General features: G+C 38.7%; 1 protein-coding gene across 1 annotated transcript; it reads right to left on the minus strand.

The window, feature by feature from the left end:
* Positions 1–18452: 18452 nt before the first annotated feature.
* LOC307016788 (SCAN domain-containing protein 3-like) lies at positions 18453–20734 on the minus strand. The gene is made up of 2 exons (XM_079646117.1): positions 19294–20734; positions 18453–19169 (listed from the first exon to the last, which is right to left on the minus strand). Exons 1-2 carry the CDS (start codon positions 20617–20619, stop codon positions 18621–18623), a joined length of 1875 nt encoding a protein of 624 aa, XP_079502243.1. The 5' UTR covers positions 20620–20734; the 3' UTR covers positions 18453–18620.
* Positions 20735–21068: the final 334 nt, after the last annotated feature.

Consider the following 21068-nt stretch of genomic DNA (forward strand, 5'->3'; position numbering starts at 1 on the left):
CACCAGAGGAGGAGCCCTCAGACCAGAAATGATCTCAACACCAGCTCACTGTTACAGTCAAGAGGGAAAGATTACTAAGATGTCATAGAAATATTCTTAACTTAATTCAACAGAAAGGGTTTTCACCAATTTAAACAATCTGACATTACAATCACTGATACTGTATATCTGTAGGTATAACATCTAAAAGGGATAGTAAGACCATAAGTTTGTTTTAAAAGTGTCTGATAATACAGTAGATTCCCGTCTATAGCAGATCAAAATCCTCTAAAAGACAGTTCCTATTAAATAATTATTCAATAACATATGAAAAAGACAACTTTATCAGTGTCATAATTGGATTAGGAGAAGTATTACTATTAATAGTTTTGATCCGACTTCATATTTTCATAAAACTATAGGAAAGTTTGTTTTTATGATCTAAATCGTGTTTGCTATGTGATTAAAAACCACACCTGAACATTTCCTCATCTTTTGGATAATTTCCATGAACTGAAGTCAGATGATTTCCAAACATCAATATGTAAATGATCTGTGTGTGTTGCCTCATAAACCAGAAAAGTGTGTGTGTGTGTCAGAGAGAGGACAGAAGAGCTCACATCAGTTCAGCTTCAACATCAACATGTTCTCTGCAGCTCTGATACTGCTGCTGGCAGCTGGATCCTGTGAGGAGCTTTCAGTGGATTCTCACTAATAAACACATCAGAAACACTGAGTGGTCAGATGAGTGATGGAGATAATGTTGCTTTGTGTTTCTACAGGTGTGAACGGTATTGATCTCATCCAGCCAGACTCAATGGTTGTGCAGCCTGGACAGCCTTTGACCATCACCTGTCAGGTCTCTGGTTATTCTCTGACTGATAGCAGCTATGCAACAGGTTGGATCAGACAGTGTGAAGGAAAACCAATGGACTGGATTTCACACATGTGGGGTAGTGGCACCCTGCGTCAAAACAATGCTCTGAAGAACAAGTTCAGCTACAGCAGAGACTCTTCTGCTGGAACAGTGACTCTAACAGGACAGAGTGTGCAGCCTGCAGACACAGCTGTGTATTACTGTGTACGTCAGCCCACAGTGACACGAACCACCAGCAGACCTGCACAAATACTCAGCAACCATGTGACTCAAAAACACACAGAGTATAAATGTGAACAATGATACACACCTCACTCTCTGATAAGTTCATTACAAAATGTATTTAAATGTCTGTGTAATATTATTTCACTTCCACTGCAGCTAAGATCAGTATAGAAGAGACTGAGAGAAGCTTCATTTTGCACAAATGCAAAACACATATGACCAATTGAATTCATACTAAATGAGTTGTGTGCCTTGTGGTGCCTGTTAAATATAGAACACATTTTCTGTGTTTCTGTTTGGATCTACTGGAATAGAAAATAACGGTAGCTCTACCACTGAAGAGACAGAATGTCATTGCAGAACATAAACAAACTAATTTCCTCTTTTCTTGTTTTCATGAATCCAGAAATAAGTTGACAGGAAATGTAAGTGAACGTGAAATGTAAATGCAGCCGTCGTAGAGATACTCTGCTTATGGAAATGTTGATGTCACATGTTCGTTTTTGAATCTGTAGAGGGAGGTCGATGCAAACTCTTCCTCTCTTTAAAACACACCATCAGCGACTTGTTGCAGAACACCAGAGAAGTGTTATATGTTTCTGAAACACTTCCTCTATTCAATCCCACCACTTGAACATCAAATAGATCCTTAACTACATTTATTGCAATGCTCATATTTTTTAAAAGGCGCCCCTTTTCCACTATTAAATTATCTAATGATTTAACGTTGATTGTAGGTACATCAAAAACTCTTCAAATTCTTCTCATGAGAAAACGACAAAAATAAAACCATCTATAGCAAAAACAGAATTAACTGTCATTAGTAAACCACTCAAATAAAAAGATCATTAGTGGTTTTGTTTTACATATGTTTTAAGGACAATAATAGCAATGTCACTCTGTCTGTGACACTTATAACACTGATTTGAAAAACATACAGAACAAATGAATTCCCTGCCCTTAATAAAGTATTTAAATATACATTTCAGGAGTGGTGTTTTGTTTAGTAATGGATATTGAATATGGAATAAAGGTTTTGACAAGATCTGGTGTAGAAATGATCAAAACTAATTTAATGATCTGTTTTTGCAAAAACAAAGTATACAAAGTTGATTGTAGACTCTTGAAACACTGAGGTGATTGTATTCTTGTAATAGTAACAATTTCATTTCATTTCATGGTTTACTTGAATCGGGACAGTGCACATTGATGAACACTTTAAAACAAAATAATACTTACAAGTGTAAATTAGCCAGATTTGAGCTTTGAGCTCATTTCCATCCGTAGTCCCGACACATGCAACATATAAGAACATGACATTTATATACAAAGCAAAAATAAATGCATGATATGCAGGAAGAGCAAGAGCAGCATGCAAGCATTTACCACATGGCAGTACAATCTAGCAGCAACGGCATATAAAGTGCAAGAGGAGAAACCCCTGTATAAAAGTGGGTGATTGCACGTCTGTTTGTTTCTTAACCATTCTTTAAGTTGACCTTTAAAACTATTGAGAGTGGGACAATCCTGTATCTCAGTTGGAAGGCTATTCCAGAATGAGCTGCCTTTAATGGAGAGGACATTTTGTCCAAAAGTTGTCCGTCTACGGTGGACTTCACAGTCTCCTCTGGTTTCTGACCTAGTGCAGCGTCCAGTGTGTTTTTTGGGAATGAATTCCCCTAAGGGAGGGAGGGGGGCCAGTCCATCCAAACATTTATAAAAAAAACACAAACTTTGAAAAGACTTAAAATGGTCAAAAATCAAGAAATTGTGTTTCTCAAGGATGGTACAGTGGTGGTATGCATTTAGCTTTCTGTCAAACACCTTGATAGCTCTCTTGTACTGTTGTTCTATGGATTTCAGGTTTGTGGCACAAGCAAACGACCAGTTTGTCAAACAGTATTCAATGTGGGATAGAACAACCCAGTCTCACGGCATGTCGTGTTATAGTCACAACATTTCATCTATTGATTCGTGTTCACCAACACCATTTCCCCCTTTTTGTCGTGTCACACAGAACGATTTTAAAAGCAATGTATTTCTAGTGGTAGTGTGTTTCGTCTTTTTGTCCAGTCGGGTCTTGGAAGACCGGAAGCCGTGTGGTTCATAAAAACATGTTCTTTATATATACAGTACAGTCTATGGTTCTTACTCAATATCAAGCCACGATTATTGTTTTTAATTAGCATTTTATAATGACAATAATGTGAATACCTTTATTTTATTCAAGAGTAAATAAATTCCATTATTTGTTTGTTTCATCTGAAAAATTTGAATACCATAACAATCATACAATGTTCCAAAGTGACTTACAGCCCAAAAGGAAATGTTTACCAATTTAAATTGTAAGAGATAAAGTTATTAACATAAAATACTGTTAAAAGAGGACAATGTTCAATCAGAAAGGAGGAGTCAATGCAAAACTCAGATATCTCCCCCTCTACTTATGTGACTGCAGAGAGGAGGACAGAGGACAGAGGACACACAGTTTAACATGATGGACTATAGGACAGGACTGCTGCTGCTCACTGTCTGCTGGGCAGGTCAATATTTTAACCAATAATTATTTGACATAGATCCTATTTGTGTGCCAACTAAACTCATGTTACTTTCTTCTTCATTTTTACAATTCTTTATTTTGTTTTATGTGCATCTTATACAATGTTACATTCATGTTACTTTTTATCCTCTTGACAGGTGTTGGGGGTCAGACTCTGACAGAATCTGAACCAGTGACTAAAAGGCCTGGAGAATCTCACAGATTGACCTGTAAAACCTCTGGACTGTCATTCAGTGGCTACTACATGGCCTGGATCAGACAGGCTCCTGGAAAAGGACTGGAGTGGATCGCTGCTATGCACCCTACTAGCAGTAGCGACATCTACTACTCTGAGTCAGTGAAAGGCCGGTTCACCATCTCCAGAGACAACAGCAGAGAGCAGCTGTATCTGCAGATGAACAGTCTGACGGCTGTAGACTCTGCTGTTTATTACTGTGCTCGACACACAGTGACTGAAGCTGGTTGAGCAGCTGTACAAAAACCCCTCATTATTACCGCACTTTTCTCACACTGTTAGATTTGGAGTCTTTCCAGTATCATGAAACAACCTTAGTGACACCAAACAATATAGCATATGACATATAGCTGAATGTAGAAATCATATCACTAAATAGAGTTATCATGTTTATTGCAGAACAGAGCCTTATCAAAATGTCTCTTTAGAGAAGACAGCAGCTGAACCATAAAAAGCATTTATGTGCTAACATTTAGAAAATGGTCTAATCTGTGATCCTACGGCTTTTAACTTATTTAGTTTGCATTTTTCATGCACTGCAGGAATGTGTTTTTGCACATTGTCAAATAGGTTTCAGTTCCTTAGTAGTTTATGTCCTCTTAAGGCTCCAAGTTTCTCTGTATCTGTCCTCAAATTGCCACTATTTGAATACTGAAACCTTTAAAGTAAGAGAATAAACAAAACCCAGGTCTTCATCCAGCTGCAGCAAACACAAGTAAACATTTAGACCATCATGCTTTCCTTCATTGCAGTTACAAAATAAAAAAACATAATTCAATCAATTTCTGAATTAGTTTAAAGTTTTATGTTACTCATATGAGTTATAGTCAAATTAAATTAAATAATCAACTTTTCGTTTTTTTCGTTGAAAAATAATAATAATAGTATTTTAATCAACAGTTCATTTTTGTCAACAATTGCCTTAAATAACTATTTGCTGTTAGTTTAAATGATGTTTAATTCTGTTTGTATAGCCATGAATTTGACTTTTAAAGCAGAATGCGAAGTAGGAGGAGCTAATCGTCAAATAAATTCTCAAAGGGATCGAGTTTACTTCATATTTAAAGAGGGATTCAAGCTTTTGAAAACACAAGAAACTGTGTGAACATGGCTCAGGGAAAGCTAACACTCTTGGTGGTTGCTCTGTTTGTTTGGTCTGTCGCTGAAGGTCAGACCATAACTGAGTCTGAACCAGCAGTCAGGAAACCCGGAGAATCTCACAGACTCACCTGCACAACATCTGGATTCAACTTTGGAGGCTCACGATGGAACTCTGTAGTTTCGGTCATTGAAGAAAGACGTGAGCAGGGAGAGTGCACAGCCTGAGACTCCAATGGTTATTGGAGGGTGTGAAGAGAGATCTCGTGGGTTACTATACAGAGCATGCAGCCTGGAGACTCTGCTGTGTATTACTGTGCCAGAGACACACTGTGACACACACCATCAGTAGAGCTGAACAAAGACCCCTCAGAGCCTGAACACTTGTAACATGAAGCCACCAGAGGAGGAGCCCTCAGACCAGAAATGATCTCAACACCAGCTCACTGTTACATCATCAGTTTAAAGATCTAGAGGTTATAATCACTGATACATTACTGTATGTATTCCCAAAATACAAGACAAATACAAATGACAAATTGTCGAACATTAAACTTTTGAAGTAGACCTTATAAAATAAAATCAGCTGAATTGGTTTCAGTAGATGAATTGCTCTAAATGTTAGATGTATAACAGGATCTATTCCCCTAAAAATATCAATCAGTACAAGCTGCGAGCCAAAACGGAACATTTTTTGCCTCTCACAATTGCAACAAATGCATTAATTGATGTACTGATTATAGTGACATAATACGTCAGCTTTGATAAAAAGTAAGGGATGCTGTTTGTCTATTTCAAACATAGCCTGCAAAGTTATATACATGCTACATGATATGAAACTAAATCATAACAATTTTAAAGCCTATTTTCAATAAACAGCAGCAGAAATTCAAGTTGCATCGGAAGAAACTGAAATAAATAAGAAATGTAAATGTAACGAAGCAATATAAGGATAACATTGATATCAGGTTAACATTTTTGACAAAATCAACATTTAAAGAGATATTTTTTAAGGTAAATATTAGTGTTACAAGAGGACAATGTTCAATCAGAAAGGAGGAGTCAATGCAAAACTCAGATATCTCCTCCTCTACTTATGTGACTGCAGAGAGGAGGACAGAGGACAGAGGACACACAGTTTAACATGATGGACTATAGGACAGGACTGCTGCTGCTCACTGTCTGCTGGGCAGGTCAACATCTTTACTGCTCTGTATCTCACACAGCTTCTAATTGTGTCAACAGTTTATTTCACCAGATGTGTTTTTATCCTCTTTACAGGTGTTGATGGTCAGACTCTAACAGAATCTGAACCAGTGACTAAAAGGCCTGGAGAGTCTCACAGATTGACCTGTACGACTTCTGGATTCACATTAAGTAGCTACCATATGAACTGGGTCAGACAGGCTCCTGGAAAAGGACTGGAGTGGATCGCTTTTAACAACAATGGCGGTAGCACCAAGTACTACTCTGAGTCAGTGAAAGGCCGGTTCACCATCTCCAGAGACAACAGCAGACAGCAGCTGTATCTGCAGATGAACAGTCTGACGGCTGTAGACTCTGCTGTTTATTACTGTGCTCGAGAGACACAGTGACTGAAGCTGGTTGAGCAGCTGTACAAAAACCCCTCATTATTACCACACTTTCCTCACACTGTTAATGTGAGATTTGGAGTCTTTCAATATCATGACACAACAGTAGTTACACCAAACACTGTAAAAAATATTTCTTAACAGATATCTGAAAGTAGAAATGAAATCACTAAATATATTTATCATGTTTATTGCAGAACAGAGCCTTATCAAAATGTCTCTTTAGAGAAGACAGCAGCTGAACCATAAAAAGCATTTATGTGCCAACATTTAGAAAATGGTCTAATCTGAGATCCTACGTCTTTTAACTTATTTAGTTTTGCATTTTTCATACACTGCAGGAATGTGTTTGAACACATTCTCAAATAGGTTTCAGTTCCTTAGTAGTTTATTTCCTCTTAAGTCTCCAAGTTTCTCTGTATCTGTCCTCAAATTGCCACTATTTGAATACTGAAACCTCTTAAAGTAAAAAAAGAAACAAAACCCAGGTCTTCATCCAGCTGCAGCTAACACAAGTAAACATTTAGACCATCATGCTTTCTTTCATTGCAGTTACAAAATAAAAAAAAATAAAAACATAATTCAATCAATTTCTGAATTAGTTTCGAACTGTTACAACTAAAACAATGATTAGAAGGCTTGTATATGACGCATAGGAGTTAGAGTCAAATTAAAGAAAAAAAATCTGCTGGAGCCTTAGTTGTAAAAATATAATTACAGTATTTTAATTTAATCAAAAGTTCATTTTTGTCAACAATTTCCTTAAATAACTATTTGCCGCTAGTTTAAATGATGTTTAATTCTGTTTGTATAGTCTTGAATTTGACATTTAAAGCAGAATGTGAAGTAGGAGGAGCTAATCGTAAAATGAATTCTCAAAGGGATCAAGTTTACTTCATATTTAAAGAGGGATTCAAGCTTTTGAAAACACAAGAAACTGTGTGAACATGGCTCAGGGAAAGCTAACACTCTTGGTGGTTGCTCTGTTTGTTTGGTCTGTCGCTGAAGGTCAGACCATAACTGAGTCTGAACCAGCAGTCAGGAAACCCGGAGAATCTCACAGACTCACCTGCACAACATCTGGATTCAACTTTGGAGGCTCACGATGGAACTGGATACACACTCAAGAGTACTCCTATATCTTACTCTCAGTCGGTCCAGGGTAGATTCACTATCTCCAGAGAGGACTCCAGCAGTAAAAACCATCTTTAGCAAAAACAGAATTAACTGTCATTAGTAAACCACTCAAATAAAAAGATCATTAGTGGTTTTGTTTTAAAAATGTTTTAAGGACAATAATAGCAATGTCACTCTGTCTGTGACACTTATAACACTGATTTGAAAAACATACAGAACAAATGAATTCACTGCCCTTAATAAAGTATTTAAATATACATTTCAGGAGTGCTGTTTTGTTTAGTAAATGATATTGAAAATGGAATAAAGGTTTTGACAAGACCTGGTGTAGAAATGATCAAAACTAATTTAATGATCTGTTTTTGCAAAAATAAAGTATACAAAGTTGATTGTAGACTCTTGAAACACTGAGGTGATTGTATTCTTGTAATAATAACAATTTCATTTCATTTCATGGTTTACTTGAATCGGGACAGTGCACATTGATGAACACTTTAAATAAAAAATAATGCTTACAAGTGTAAATTAGCCGGATTTGAGCTTTGAGCTAATTTCCATCCTTAGTCCCGACACATACAACATATAAGAACATGACATTTATATACATAGCAAAAATAAATGCATGATATGCAGGAAGAGCAAGAGCAGCATGCAAGCATTTACCACATGGCAGTACAATCTAGCAGCAACGGCATATAAAGTGCAAGAGGAGAAACCCCTGTATAAAAGTGGGTGATTGCACGTCTGTTTGTTTCTCAACCATTCTTTAAGTTGACCTTTAAAACTATTGAGAGTGGGACAATCCTGTATCTCAGTTGGAAGGCTATTCCAGAAAGAGCTGCCTTTAATGGAGAGGACATTTTGTCCAAAAGTTGTCCGTCTACGGTGGACTTCACAGTCTCCTCTGGTTTCTGACCTAGTGCAGTCCATGTAAACATTTATAAAAAAAACACAAACTTTGAAAAGACTTAAAATGGTCAAAAATCAAGAAATTGTGTTTTTCAAGGATGGTACAGTGGTGGTATGCATTTAGCTTTCTGTCAAACACCTTGATAGCTCTCTTGTACTGTTGTTCTATGGGTTTCAGGTTTGTGGCACAAGCAAACGACCAGTTTGTCAAACAGTATTCAATGTGGGATAGAACAACCCAGTCTCACGGCATGTCGTGTTATAGTCACAACATTTCATCTATTGATTCGTGTTCACCAACACCATTTCCCCCTTTTTGTCGTGTCACACAGAACGATTTTAAAAGCAATGTATTTCTAGTGGTAGTGTGTTTCGTCTTTTTGTCCGGTCGGGTCTTGGAAGACCGGAAGCCGTGTGGTTCATAAAAATATGTTCTCTATATATACAGTACAGTCTATGGTTCTTACCTAATATCAAGCCACGATTATTGTTTTTAATTAACATTTTTTTATGAGAATAATGTGAATACCTTTATTTTATTCAACAGTAAATAAAATCCATTATTTGTTTGTTTCATCTGAAAAATCTGAATACCATAACAATCATACAATGTTCCAAAGTGACTTACAACCCAAAAGGAAATGTTTACCAATTTAAATGTTAAGAGATAATGTTTTTGACATAAAATGCTGTTAAAAGAGGACGATGTTCAATCAGAAAGGAGGAGTCCATGCAAAACTCAGATATCTCCCCCTCTACTTATGTGACTGCAGAGAGGAGGACAGAGGACAGAGGACACACAGTTTAACATGATGGACTATAGGACAGGACTGCTGCTGCTCACTGTCTGCTGGGCAGGTCAACATCTTTACTGATCTTTATCTAACACAGCTTCTAATTGTGTCAACAGTTTATTTCACCAGATGTGTTTTTATCCTCTTTACAGGTGTTGGTGGTCAGACTCTGACAGAATCTGATTCAGTGACTAAAAGGCCTGGAGAATCTCACAGATTGACCTGTACAGCCTCTGGATTCACATTCAGTGACTACAGGATGCACTGGATCAGACAGGCTCCTGGAAAAGGACTGGAGTGGGTCGCTTATATCAGCAGTGGAGGTGGTGGCACCCAGTACTACTCTGAGTCAGTGAAAGGCCGGTTCACCATCTCCAGAGAAAACAACAGACAGCAGCTGTATCTGCAGATGAGCAGTCTGACGGCTGTAGACTCTGCTGTTTATTACTGTGCTCGAGACACACAGTGATACAGGAAGCCACAGAGCTGTACAAAAACCAGTGTGGTTTTCAGTGGCATTAACCAATAGACAGTGCTCGTCATTTTCCACCTTAAATCAGGATATCTTATATACACAAGATGTGAATACTTCCCCACACAATGCTTCTGTCACAAAACGTCTTTAGTGTTAAAAAAAATAATAATTCAGGGTCAAAGGTTACCGCAAAAGGGCGACACTGGTGGAAGTCCCCAGTGAAGCTATGCAAAAACCTTGAAGATTTAGTTTTTAACAATGTCTAACGGGGTACAGCAGAAAGTTTAAAATATCATGGCAGAAAGAGCCAGGAGGAATTATGTCACTAATTCCACTAAGAAAAGAAAAACTCCAAATGTAGATTATTGTGTTTTTTACTTCCTACTTGTGTTTGAAATCGACTTCGGTGAGATTGTTAATGTCCAAATGTGTTTTTATTCCTCTGTGTTATAAGAAAACATAAATATGATGATTTTATTTGAAATATTAATATCAATACCATTATTTTTGAGACTGTAGGCCTATAGCTAGGGGGTATTTTTTTATAATACCGTAGGCTCCTTAAACATTTGAGGGATCAAAATGACGTAGAGATCCCCAAAGTTCTTTTCTCAGGCCTCTGCATGTGATAACTACATATTATATTGAATATAACAAAATATCTAAATATATCATTTGAGCAGGGCAGTACACAGTCTGAGACTCCAATAGTTCTTGGAGGGTGTGAAGAAGGATCTTGCGGGTTACCATGAAAAACACAGCAGAAAGATCCAGAAGGATGATGACAGAGGGGAGCGATGCAGATGCTGCTCTAACAGTGTGCAGTTCTGAACTGACTGAGGAGGACAATCTCAGTTGAGTGCAACCAGCAACTGATCAAAATCTCAACAAGTCAAGACTTTGTGTTCTGCTTCTGACAACCACAGAACAAGCTTCAGTTCAACATCATCAAGACACTGAAAGAAACATTGTCTTAATAAAACTGCTTCATTCAGATTATAGCTTCACAAAATATAGTCAAAGCAGAATTTAAATATTTTGTTAATCTGAGTGTAAATGTGAGTCTGTTTGCCTGATATGTCTGTTAGAAGCTTTGTGAAGAATACAACAATGAACTTTCAGTTATTGTTTTAAAAGAATATAATTTCTTTCACATGTCCAACAACAAATCCACATTTGGACTGTTCGAGACAGGACAGTCCGTCCCTCTTTTATAGCCTGTCAGTGTCCCTCTCTATGCAAAGTGAACTTCCTCACAGTCTGCTATAAAGACTTGATATCATGCTGTTAGCTGCAGCAGAAGAAGAGAAGCTCCATCAGGTCACCTTCAACACCAACCATGTTCTCTGTAGCTCTGCTGCTGCTGCTGCTGCTGGATCCTGTGAGTCTCACTGAGGCAGAGACACTGACAGAACGCTCACACTGACTGCTCACTATTATTAACCTCGCTCACTATTCAGCATGTTTCCCTCCACAGGTGTGAAGTGTGAGCAGTTGATACAGCCAGCCTCTGTGACTGTGCAGCCAGGTCAACGTCTGACCATCACCTGTCAGGTCTCTTATTCTGTTAGTAGCTACTACACAGCCTGGATCAGACAGCCTGCAGGGAAAGGACTGGAGTGGATAGGAATGAAACACACCGGAGCTTCATTCTATAAAGATTCACTGAAGAGCAAGTTCAGTATCAACTTAGACTCTTCCAGCAACACAGTGACTCTGAACGGACAAAGCGTGCAGCCTGGAGACTCTGCTGTGTATTTCTGTGCCAGAGACACACTGTGACACACACCATCAGTAGAGCTGAACAAAAACCCCTCAGAGCCTGAACACTTGTAACATGAAGCCACCAGAGGAGGAGCCCTCAGACCAGAAATGATCTCAACACCAGCTCACTGTTACAGTCAAGAGGGAAAGAGTACTAAGATGTCATAGAAATATTCTTAACTTATTTCAACAGAAAGGGTTTTCACCAATTTAAACAATCTGAAATTACAATCACTGATACTGTATATCATTGTAGGCATAACATCTAAAAGGGATAGTAAGACCATTTGTTTTCAAAGTTTCTGATAATATAGTAGATTCCTTTCTATAGTAGAATGGGATCCTCTAAAAGACAATTCCTATTAAATAATTATTCAATAACATATGTAAAAGACAACTTTATCAGTGTCCTAACTCGATTGGAGGAATAATTCATATTTTAATCCAACTTCATGGTGATGTTATTTTGATAAAACTATAAAAAAGTTTGTTTTTATAATCTAAATGTTGTTGCTCAACCTTTTCGATGTGATTAAAAGCCCCACCTGAACATTTCCTCATCTTTTGGATAATTTCCAAGAACTCAAGTCAGCTGATTTCCAATCATCAGTATGTAAATGATCTGTGTGTGTTGCCTCATAAACCAGCAAAGTTTGTGTGTGTGTGTGTGTGTGTGTGTGTGTGTGTGTGTGTGTGTGAGTGTGTGTGTGTGTGTGTGTGTGTGTGTGTGTGTGTGTGTGTGTGTGTGTGTGTGTGTGTGTGTGTGTGTGTGTGTGTGTGTGTGTGTGTGTGTGTGTGTGTGTGTGTGCCACAAAGCAATGTGATCCAATACACTTCTGGGTTTTCTCACAAATTAATAAAGCACTTTGATGTGTCCTGTTGGAGCACCACCCAATTGAGTGGTGGGACGGTTCACCTCTGCTTCGCACGTCCCTTGATGACTGATGAGCTGGTCAAATCATAAGAAAAGGCATTCAAAGCACCAGGATAAAGGTTAAACAGTAATCTGTTTTAATGGTAAAATACAACAATACAAAAATACAGAGTACCCTGTAACAGAGCGCTCCGGGCTGAAATCTACCACTGTGTGACAAAACGTACCACGACAGCCAGTCAGAAAACAGCACCGTGTAATAAGAATATCATATTATTTATACACCCAAGAGGGGAGGAGTTGTGTCGGTTGCTCCTCCCTAGGGGTCCTCTTATTGGAGGACACACATATATAAACACACACATATTTAAGCAAACTCAATGTCTGGACACTGTGAACACATGTTACTTTAATCCACATCGGATTTCTATGTGTTTCCCATTAATCACCAGATAGTCCCTCATTATTTCTTATTATTTTATTTTAAATAAAATATGTCATATTTATAAATACAAGCCCCAAATTACATTGAATATGAAAAGAGAAACAAGCTGAACAACAATATTTGATCAGCTTGGCTGGGTGACAAGATTATTAGAAAGGTGAAATGTGAGAGGAGAATAAAGCACATTTCCTAAACACTACTTTATATTGGGCTCTCGTCTTTCAATCAGAAGGTTGTGGGTTCGATCCCAGTCAACATGTCGATGTGTCCTTGGGCAAGGTACTGAACCCTGAGTTGCTCCCGATGGCATGGCCAACGGTGTGTGAGTGTGTATGAATGTTAGTTCCTAGAGTAAGGTACACTGCTCTGTGTTAATGGGTGAATGATATGCAGTATGTAAAGTGCTTTGAGGGGTCGTAAAGACTGGATAAAGCGCTATATAAGTACAGTTACCATTTACTATCAGAACTAAACTGCAGATTATTTATATTATAGTAAATCTGCTTCCATTAAGCTCAAACTGATATATGCGAAACAGAGCATTGATACCAACATGAATTATGTAATATATATATATATATACAATTAGTTTCGATAAATATGTCACATGTCGAAGCTAAGATAATCATTTGTGTATTATTAGAATAAATGTGATTATGTAACTGCAATACAATTATTCTACACAACTTAAAACTAGTTCAGAGAAAAGTCTAAACAGCTGAGATGGAGGGATGATATTTTGTACAAACCCTGTGAGGAGGAGTCAATGCAAAACTCAGATATCTCCCCCTCTACTTATGTGACTGCAGAGAGGAGGACAGAGGACAGAGGACACACAGTTTAACATGATGGACTATAGGACAGGACTGCTGCTGCTCACTGTCTGCTGGGGAGGTCAACATCTTTACTGATCTGTATCTAACACAGCTTCTAATTGTGTCACCAGTTTATTTCACCAGATGTGTTTTTATGCTCTTTACAGGTGTTGGTGGTCAGACTCTGACAGAATCTGACTCAGTGACTAAAAGTCCTGGAGAATCTCACAGATTGACCTGTACAGCCTCTGGATTCACATTCAGTAGCCACTGGATGGCCTGGGTCAGACAGGCTCCTGGAAAAGGACTGGAGTGGATCGCTTTGATCCACCCTACTACCAGTAGCACCATCTACTACTCTGAGTCAGTGAAAGGCCGGTTCACCATCTCCAGAGACAACAACATACAGCAGCTGTATCTGCAGATGAGCAGTCTGACGGCTGTAGACTCTGCTGTTTATTACTGTGCTCGAGACACACAGTGACTGAAGCTGGTTGAGCAGCTGTACAAAATCCCCTCATTATTACCACAGTTTTCTCACACTGTTAATGTGAGATTTGGAATCTTTCCAATATCATGACACAACAAATATTGCATAATTAATGTTGCTGCTGAATACCAACAAACTATGTGCAATATGTGCAATATATAAATGCCGTTAATAACTGTGTAATATATACCTGGCTGCTAAATCCTCAGAACTGTTACACGATGTGTATTTTTTTTAAATTATGTAACTTTAGATTATATTTTTTAGTATATCATAACTTAGTACTTTTTTTAATGCATGTCACATATTTAACATATGTAACATTAAGCTGTCTGTGGCTCTTTTTCCTGCTGGAACTACGCACATTTCCCCTCCATGCGACTAATAAAGGTATTCTGATTCTGATTCTGAATTATTATTTATTATTCTGAATAGACTTATGCATGATGTGTCCAGTATGTGGGTTAGGGTTTTGCTAAGCAGAATAAATGATTAAATCTTATTTAAGTTTAAATAAAAGTTAGTGATAAGTAACTTCAAATGTATCCTTATAATTGTCCAACCACAAATCCAAAAGACTACTCTTGACAGGACAGTCCGTCCCTCTTTTAAAGTCTGTCAGTGTCCCTCTCTATGCAAAGTGAACTTCCTCACAGTCTGCTATAAAGACTTGATATCATGCTGTCAGCTGCAGCAGAAGAAGAGAAGCTCCATCAGGTCACCTTCAACACCAACCATGTTCTCTGTAGCTCTGCTGCTGCTGCTGGCTGCTGGATCCTGTGAGTCTCACTGAGGCAGAGACACTGACAGAACGCTCACACTGACTGCTCACTGTTATTAACCTCGCTCACTATTCAACATGTTTCCCTCCACAGGTGTGAAGTGTGAGCAGTTGATACAGCCAGCCTCTGTGACTGTGCAGCCAGGTCAACGTCTGACCATCACCTGTCAGGTCTCTTATTCTGTTAGTAGAGGCGGCTCCTACACAGCCTGGATCAGACAGCCTGCAGGGAAAGGACTGGAGTGGATAGGAATGAAATACACACATGGTTCATTCTATAAAGATTCACTGAAGAGCAAGTTCAGTATTGATGTAGGCTCTTCCAGCAAAACAGTGACTCTGAACGGACAGAGCATGCAGCCTGGAGACTCTGCTGTGTATTACTGTGCCAGAGACACACTGTGACACACACCATCAGTAGAGCTGTACAAAAACCTCTCAGAGCCTGAACACTTGTAACATGAAGCCACCAGAGGAGGAGCCCTCAGACCAGAAATGATCTCAAACCCAGCTCACTGTTACAGTCAAGAGGGAAAGAGTACTAAGATGTCATAGAAATATTCTTAAGTTAATTCAACAGAAAGGGTTTTCACCAATTTAAACAATCTGACATTACAATCACTGATACTGTATATCATTGTAGGTATAACATCTAAAAGGGATAGTAAGACCATAAGTTTGTTTTAAAAGTGTCTGATAATATAGTAGATTCCTTTCTATAGTAGAATGGGATTCTCTAAAAGACAGTTCCTATTAAATAATTATTCAATAACATATGTAAAAGACAACTTTATCAGTGTCCTAACTGGATTAGGAGAATAATTTATATTTTAATCCAACTCATGGTGATGTTATTTTGATAAAACTATCGAAAAGTTAGTTTTTATATGTTTTTATAATCTAAATTGTGTTGCTCAACCTAAAAACTATGTGATTAAAAACCACACCTGAAGATTTCCTCATCTTTTGGATAATTTACATGAACTTAAGTCAGCTGATTTCCTGACATCAGTTCAGCTTCAACATCAACATGTTCTCTGCAGCTCTGATACTGCTGCTGGCAGCTGGATCCTGTGAGGAGCTTTCAGTGGATTCTCACTAATAAACACATCAGAAACACTGAGTGGTCAGATGAATGATGGAGATAATGTTGCTTTGTGTTTCCACAGGTGTGAACAGTATTGATCTCATCCAGCCAGACTCAATGGTTGTGCAGCCTGGACAGCCTTTGACCATCACCTGTCAGGTCTCTGGTTATTCTCTGACTGATAGCAGCTATGCAACAGGTTGGATCAGACAGTGTGAAGGAAAACCAATGGACTGGATTTCATACATGTGGGGTGGAGGTACCTTTTATCAAAACAATGCTCTGAAGAACACGTTCAGCTACAGCAGAGACTCTTCTGCTGGAACAGTGACACTAACAGGACAGAGTGTGCAGCCTGCAGACACAGCTGTGTATTACTGTGTACGTCAGCCCACAGTGACACAAACCACCAGCAGACCTGCACAAATACTCAGCAACCATGTGACTCAACCACACAGAGTATAAATGTGAACAATGATACACACCTCACTCTCTGATAAGTTCATTCCAAAATGTATTTAAATGTCTGTGTAATATTATTTCACTTCCACTGCAGCTAATATCAGTATAGAAGAGACTGAGAGAAGCTTCATTTTGCACAAAGGCAAAACACATATGACCAATTTAATTCATACTAAATGAGTTGTGTGCCTTGTGGTGCCTGTTAAATATAGAACACATTTTCTGTGTTTCTGTTTAGATCTACTGGAATAGAAAATAACAGTAGCTCTACCACTGAAGAAACAGGATGTCATTGCAGAACATAAACAAACTAATTTCCTCTTTTTTTGTTTTCATGAATCCAGAAATAAGTTGTCAGGAAATGTAAGTGAACGTGAAATGTAAATGCAGCCGTCGTAGAGATACTCTGCTTATGGAAATGTTGATGTCACATGTTGCTTTTTGAATCTGTAGAGGGAGGTCGATGCAAACTCTTCCTCTCTTTAAAACACACCATCAGCGACTTGTCGCAGAACACCAGAGAGGTGTTATATGTTTCTGAAACACTTCCTCTATTCAATCCCACCACTTGAACATCAAATAGATCCTTCACTACATTTATTGCATTGCTCATATTTTTTAAAAGGCGTCCCTTTTCCATTATTAAATTATCTAAGGATATAACATAACTAATGATGTAGGTACATCAAAAACTCTTCAAATTCTTCTCATGAGAAAAGGACAAAAATAAAACCATCTTTAGAAAAAACAGAATGAACTGTCATTAGTAAACCACTCAAATAAAAAGATCATTAGTGTTTTTGTTTTACAAATGTTTTAAGGACAATAATAACAATGTCACTCTGTCTGTGACACTTATAACACTGATTTGAAAAACATACAGAAAAAATGAATTCACTGCCCTTAATAAAGTATTTAAATATACATTTCAGGAGTGGTGTTTTGTTTAGTAATGGATATTGAATATGGAATAAAGGTTTTGACAAGACCTGGTGTAGAAATGATCAAAACTAATTTAATGATCTGTTTTTGCAAAAACAAAGTATACAAAGTTGATTGTAGACTCTTGAAACACTGAGGTGATTGTATTCTTGTAATAATAACAATTTCATTTCATTTCATGGTTTACTTGAATCGGGACAGTGCACATTGATGAACACTTTAAAACAAAATAATGCTTACAAGTGTAAATTAGCCGGATTTTAGCTTTGAGCTAATTTCCATCCGTAGTCCCGACACATACAACATATAAGAACATGACATTTATATACATAGCAAAAATAAATGCATGATATGCAGGAAGAGCAAGAGCAGCATGCAAGCATTTACCACATGGCAGTACAATCTAGCAGCAACGGCATATAAAGTGCAAGAGGAGAAACCCCTGTATAAAAGTGGGTGATTGCACGTCTGTTTGTTTCTCAACCATTCTTTAAGTTGACCTTTCAAACTATTGAAAGTGGGACAATCCTGTATCTCAGTTGGAAGGCTATTCCAGAAAGAGCTGCCTTTAATGGAGAGGACATTTTGTCCAAAAGTTGTCCGTCTACGGTGGACTTCACAGTCTCCTCTGGTTTCTGACCTAGTGCAGCGTCCAGTGTGTTTTTTGTGAATGAATTCCCCTAAGGGAGGGGGGGGGGGGGGGGGGGGGCAGTCCATGTAAACATTTATAAAAAAAACACAAACTTTGAAAAGACTTAAAATGCTCAAAAATCAAGAAATTGTGTTTTTCAAGGATGGTACAGTGGTGGTATGCATTTAGCTTTCTGTCAAACACCTTGATAGCTCTCTTGTACTGTTGTTCTATGGCAGGGGTACTCAAATACAAATCTTAAAGGTCCACAAAGAAAATGTTCAATAAGACAAAGGTCCGTTTAATACGGTCATTCAAACTTTTAAACAATTGTAACAAGATTCTTAACACGAGATTGCAAAAACAGTCTCGAAGTGAATCAAACCATCCCAGGAATCAAAGTCGAAATAAGTCCAGAACTATTGTACATTGTGTCAAACACTGTTGCTTAATGAGAGAAGTGGCACCTTTGGTCTGTTGCCAAGACTTTGAACTTTGGCACAAAAGGCGTGATGGCCAGGCGGACACACTGATGCAAGTGTTCATTGGTGAGTCGGCTGCGGTACTTGTTCTTCACCATGTTCATTGTTGAGAATGCAGACTCACACCTGTAGGTTGAGCCAAACATTGTGAGAATGTGAAGTGCCATCTTATGCAGGAGAGGGAAATTAGCTGCAGTGACCATCTTTGTCCAGAAGGTGGGAGTGTAACAGTCAGCCTCTTTCAGTGCAAGGTTTTCCTGGAGGTCAATCAACTCACTTTGCAGAGAAGCAGCACTGGCCCATGGGAAGATTTGTTGTGCTTCTGCAGAGAACTCTCTGACATTTCTGACCAGAAATGGGTTTTCAATGTACAGTAGGACTTGTTTTCCTAATCTGAAGTCATCAAAGCGAGTCTTGAAGTTTTCAATCAGCTTCTCCAGGAATCCAACATGATTCTGAGGACGATTGTCTCCTTTGGTCTGTTCCAAAAGTTTGGGGAAGTGGAGCAGTCCCTCCTGTAGGAAAAAATAAATAAGAAAAATATAAGGAGCACTGCTTAAAAGGGTATGATAAAGTATCAAAAAGGTGTTCATTGGAATCCAGGAAATGTGTGTGGTAGAAAATATTAAAAAGGCTTACCTGTAGGTCACTTTTGAAAACCTCCAGTTTCCTCTGGAAAGCACGCACTGCTGACATCAGCTCACACACTGTGTTGTTCTTGCCCTGTAGCTTGAGATTTAGGTCATTGAGATGAGATGTTATATCAGCCAAAAATGCAACAGCTTCCATCTTCTCTTCATTTTGCATGAATTCCATGAACTGTTTTGCTTTTGCACTCTTTTGCTCTGACAGAAACACTTGCAGCTCTTTCCTAATGGACCAAAAACGCTCCAGGACCTTGCCTTTGCTCAGCCACCTGATGTTGTTGTGCAGGAGCAAATCATCAAAAGTTGCATTGACCTCTGTCAGGAATGTTCGCAGCAAGCGATGCTGCAGTGAAGATGATGCTCTCAAAAAGTTTATGAGTCTCATCACTGTTGCCATGATTTCAGAGTACACTTCTCCAAGACTTGCACAAAGGACAGACTGGTGGATTATGCAGTGGTATGAGATCAGGTCAGGGTGGTGATCTTTCAGGCGCTGAACCAGTCCTCTCTCTCTCCCCATCATGGCTGGAGCTCCATCAGTAGCAATTGACACCACTTTCTTTAGATCTATCTCTCTTTCATTCAGCATTCCCATTACTGCTTTATAAATGTCTTCCCCCCTTGTGTGTCCACTGAGGTTCGTCAGGCCCAACACATCTTCAACAAACTCCCCCTTTGCCTCATCATAAAATCTCACAAACACCAGCAACTGAGCATTGTCAGTGGTGTCAGTGGACTCATCCACAGCTAAGGAAATGCGCTGTGCATTTTTGATTCCATCACAAAGCTGATTAATCAAATCACCAGCCAGTATTTCCGTTCTTCTGGTTGCTGTGGAATCTGAGAGGGGGATTTGCTTAATTTTAGCTGTTATTTCCTCTTTTTGTTTGCCTTCAAACATGGTCTCCATCACTTCAGTCATGCATTCTTTAATTATTTCTGCATCAGAGAATGGCTTCTTGTGTTTAGCCAACACCCATGCCACTCTGAGTGAGGACTCAGTTGCCTTTTCTCCTTGTGACATAGATGTTACAAGGATCCTGCTTGCAGCTTGATATGAGGATTTCATCCCATTTATTTTTGTGGTTCTTACCGCTGAATTTTGAGGGAAGGTCGCCTCAAAATAATTATGTTTCGTTTCATAGTGCCGTTTCAAATTGCCACTCTTCACAAGAGCTACCGTTTCTTGGCATATTAGGCACATTGGTTTGGTGCTCGCTGGAGGGAGGATGAACGCATATTTTGCAGTCCACTCATCTTTGAATTGCCGGTTTTCACTGTCGACTTTTCTTTTATTGGTCATCTTTGAACATGCCATTTTTCTAGCTTTACTAGCTACACTAGGCTACAGCTGAAACTACTAGCTAAATGCAACTAGATGCGCTGTCAACTCTCGCTCTGACTTTATTTATTTTTTAAGCTCCCGCGCTGACTCAGACAGGAAAAAAACGCTGACGGGCTGCTGAATGTGATTGGACCAAAGCGTTGACAGACACACACACACAGTGGAACAGTGTGTGTGTGTGTGTGTGTGTGTGTGTGTGTCGCCAGAGCGCTGTTTGCAGACATAGCGGATAATTTTGACTCGTTGCGTTGTGGCAGACGGATAAGGCAGGCGTTGTGGCAGGCGTTGTGTCTCGCAGATAATACAGATAATAAAGATTATACAGATAATACATATGAAAAGTATAATTTGCTCAGAGTCCAGAGACAGTGGTGGTTCGGTCCGGATCCGGACCGGAGTCCGGACTTTGAGGATGCCTGTTC

Source organism: Notothenia rossii, assembly GCF_949606895.1.
Source record: "Notothenia rossii genome assembly, chromosome: 8".
Classification (NCBI taxonomy): domain Eukaryota; kingdom Metazoa; phylum Chordata; class Actinopteri; order Perciformes; family Nototheniidae; genus Notothenia; species Notothenia rossii.

Excerpts from the sequence above, each read along its gene's own strand:
- LOC307016788 (XM_079646117.1), bottom strand. The coding sequence starts at position 20,619 with ATGGCATGTTCAAAGATGACCAATAAAAGAAAAGTCGACAGTGAAAAC. Across the intron at positions 19,170-19,293 it reads TTTTCAAAAGTGACCTACAG|GAGGGACTGCTCCACTTCCC; the intron begins GTAAGCCTTTTT and ends TTTTTCCTACAG.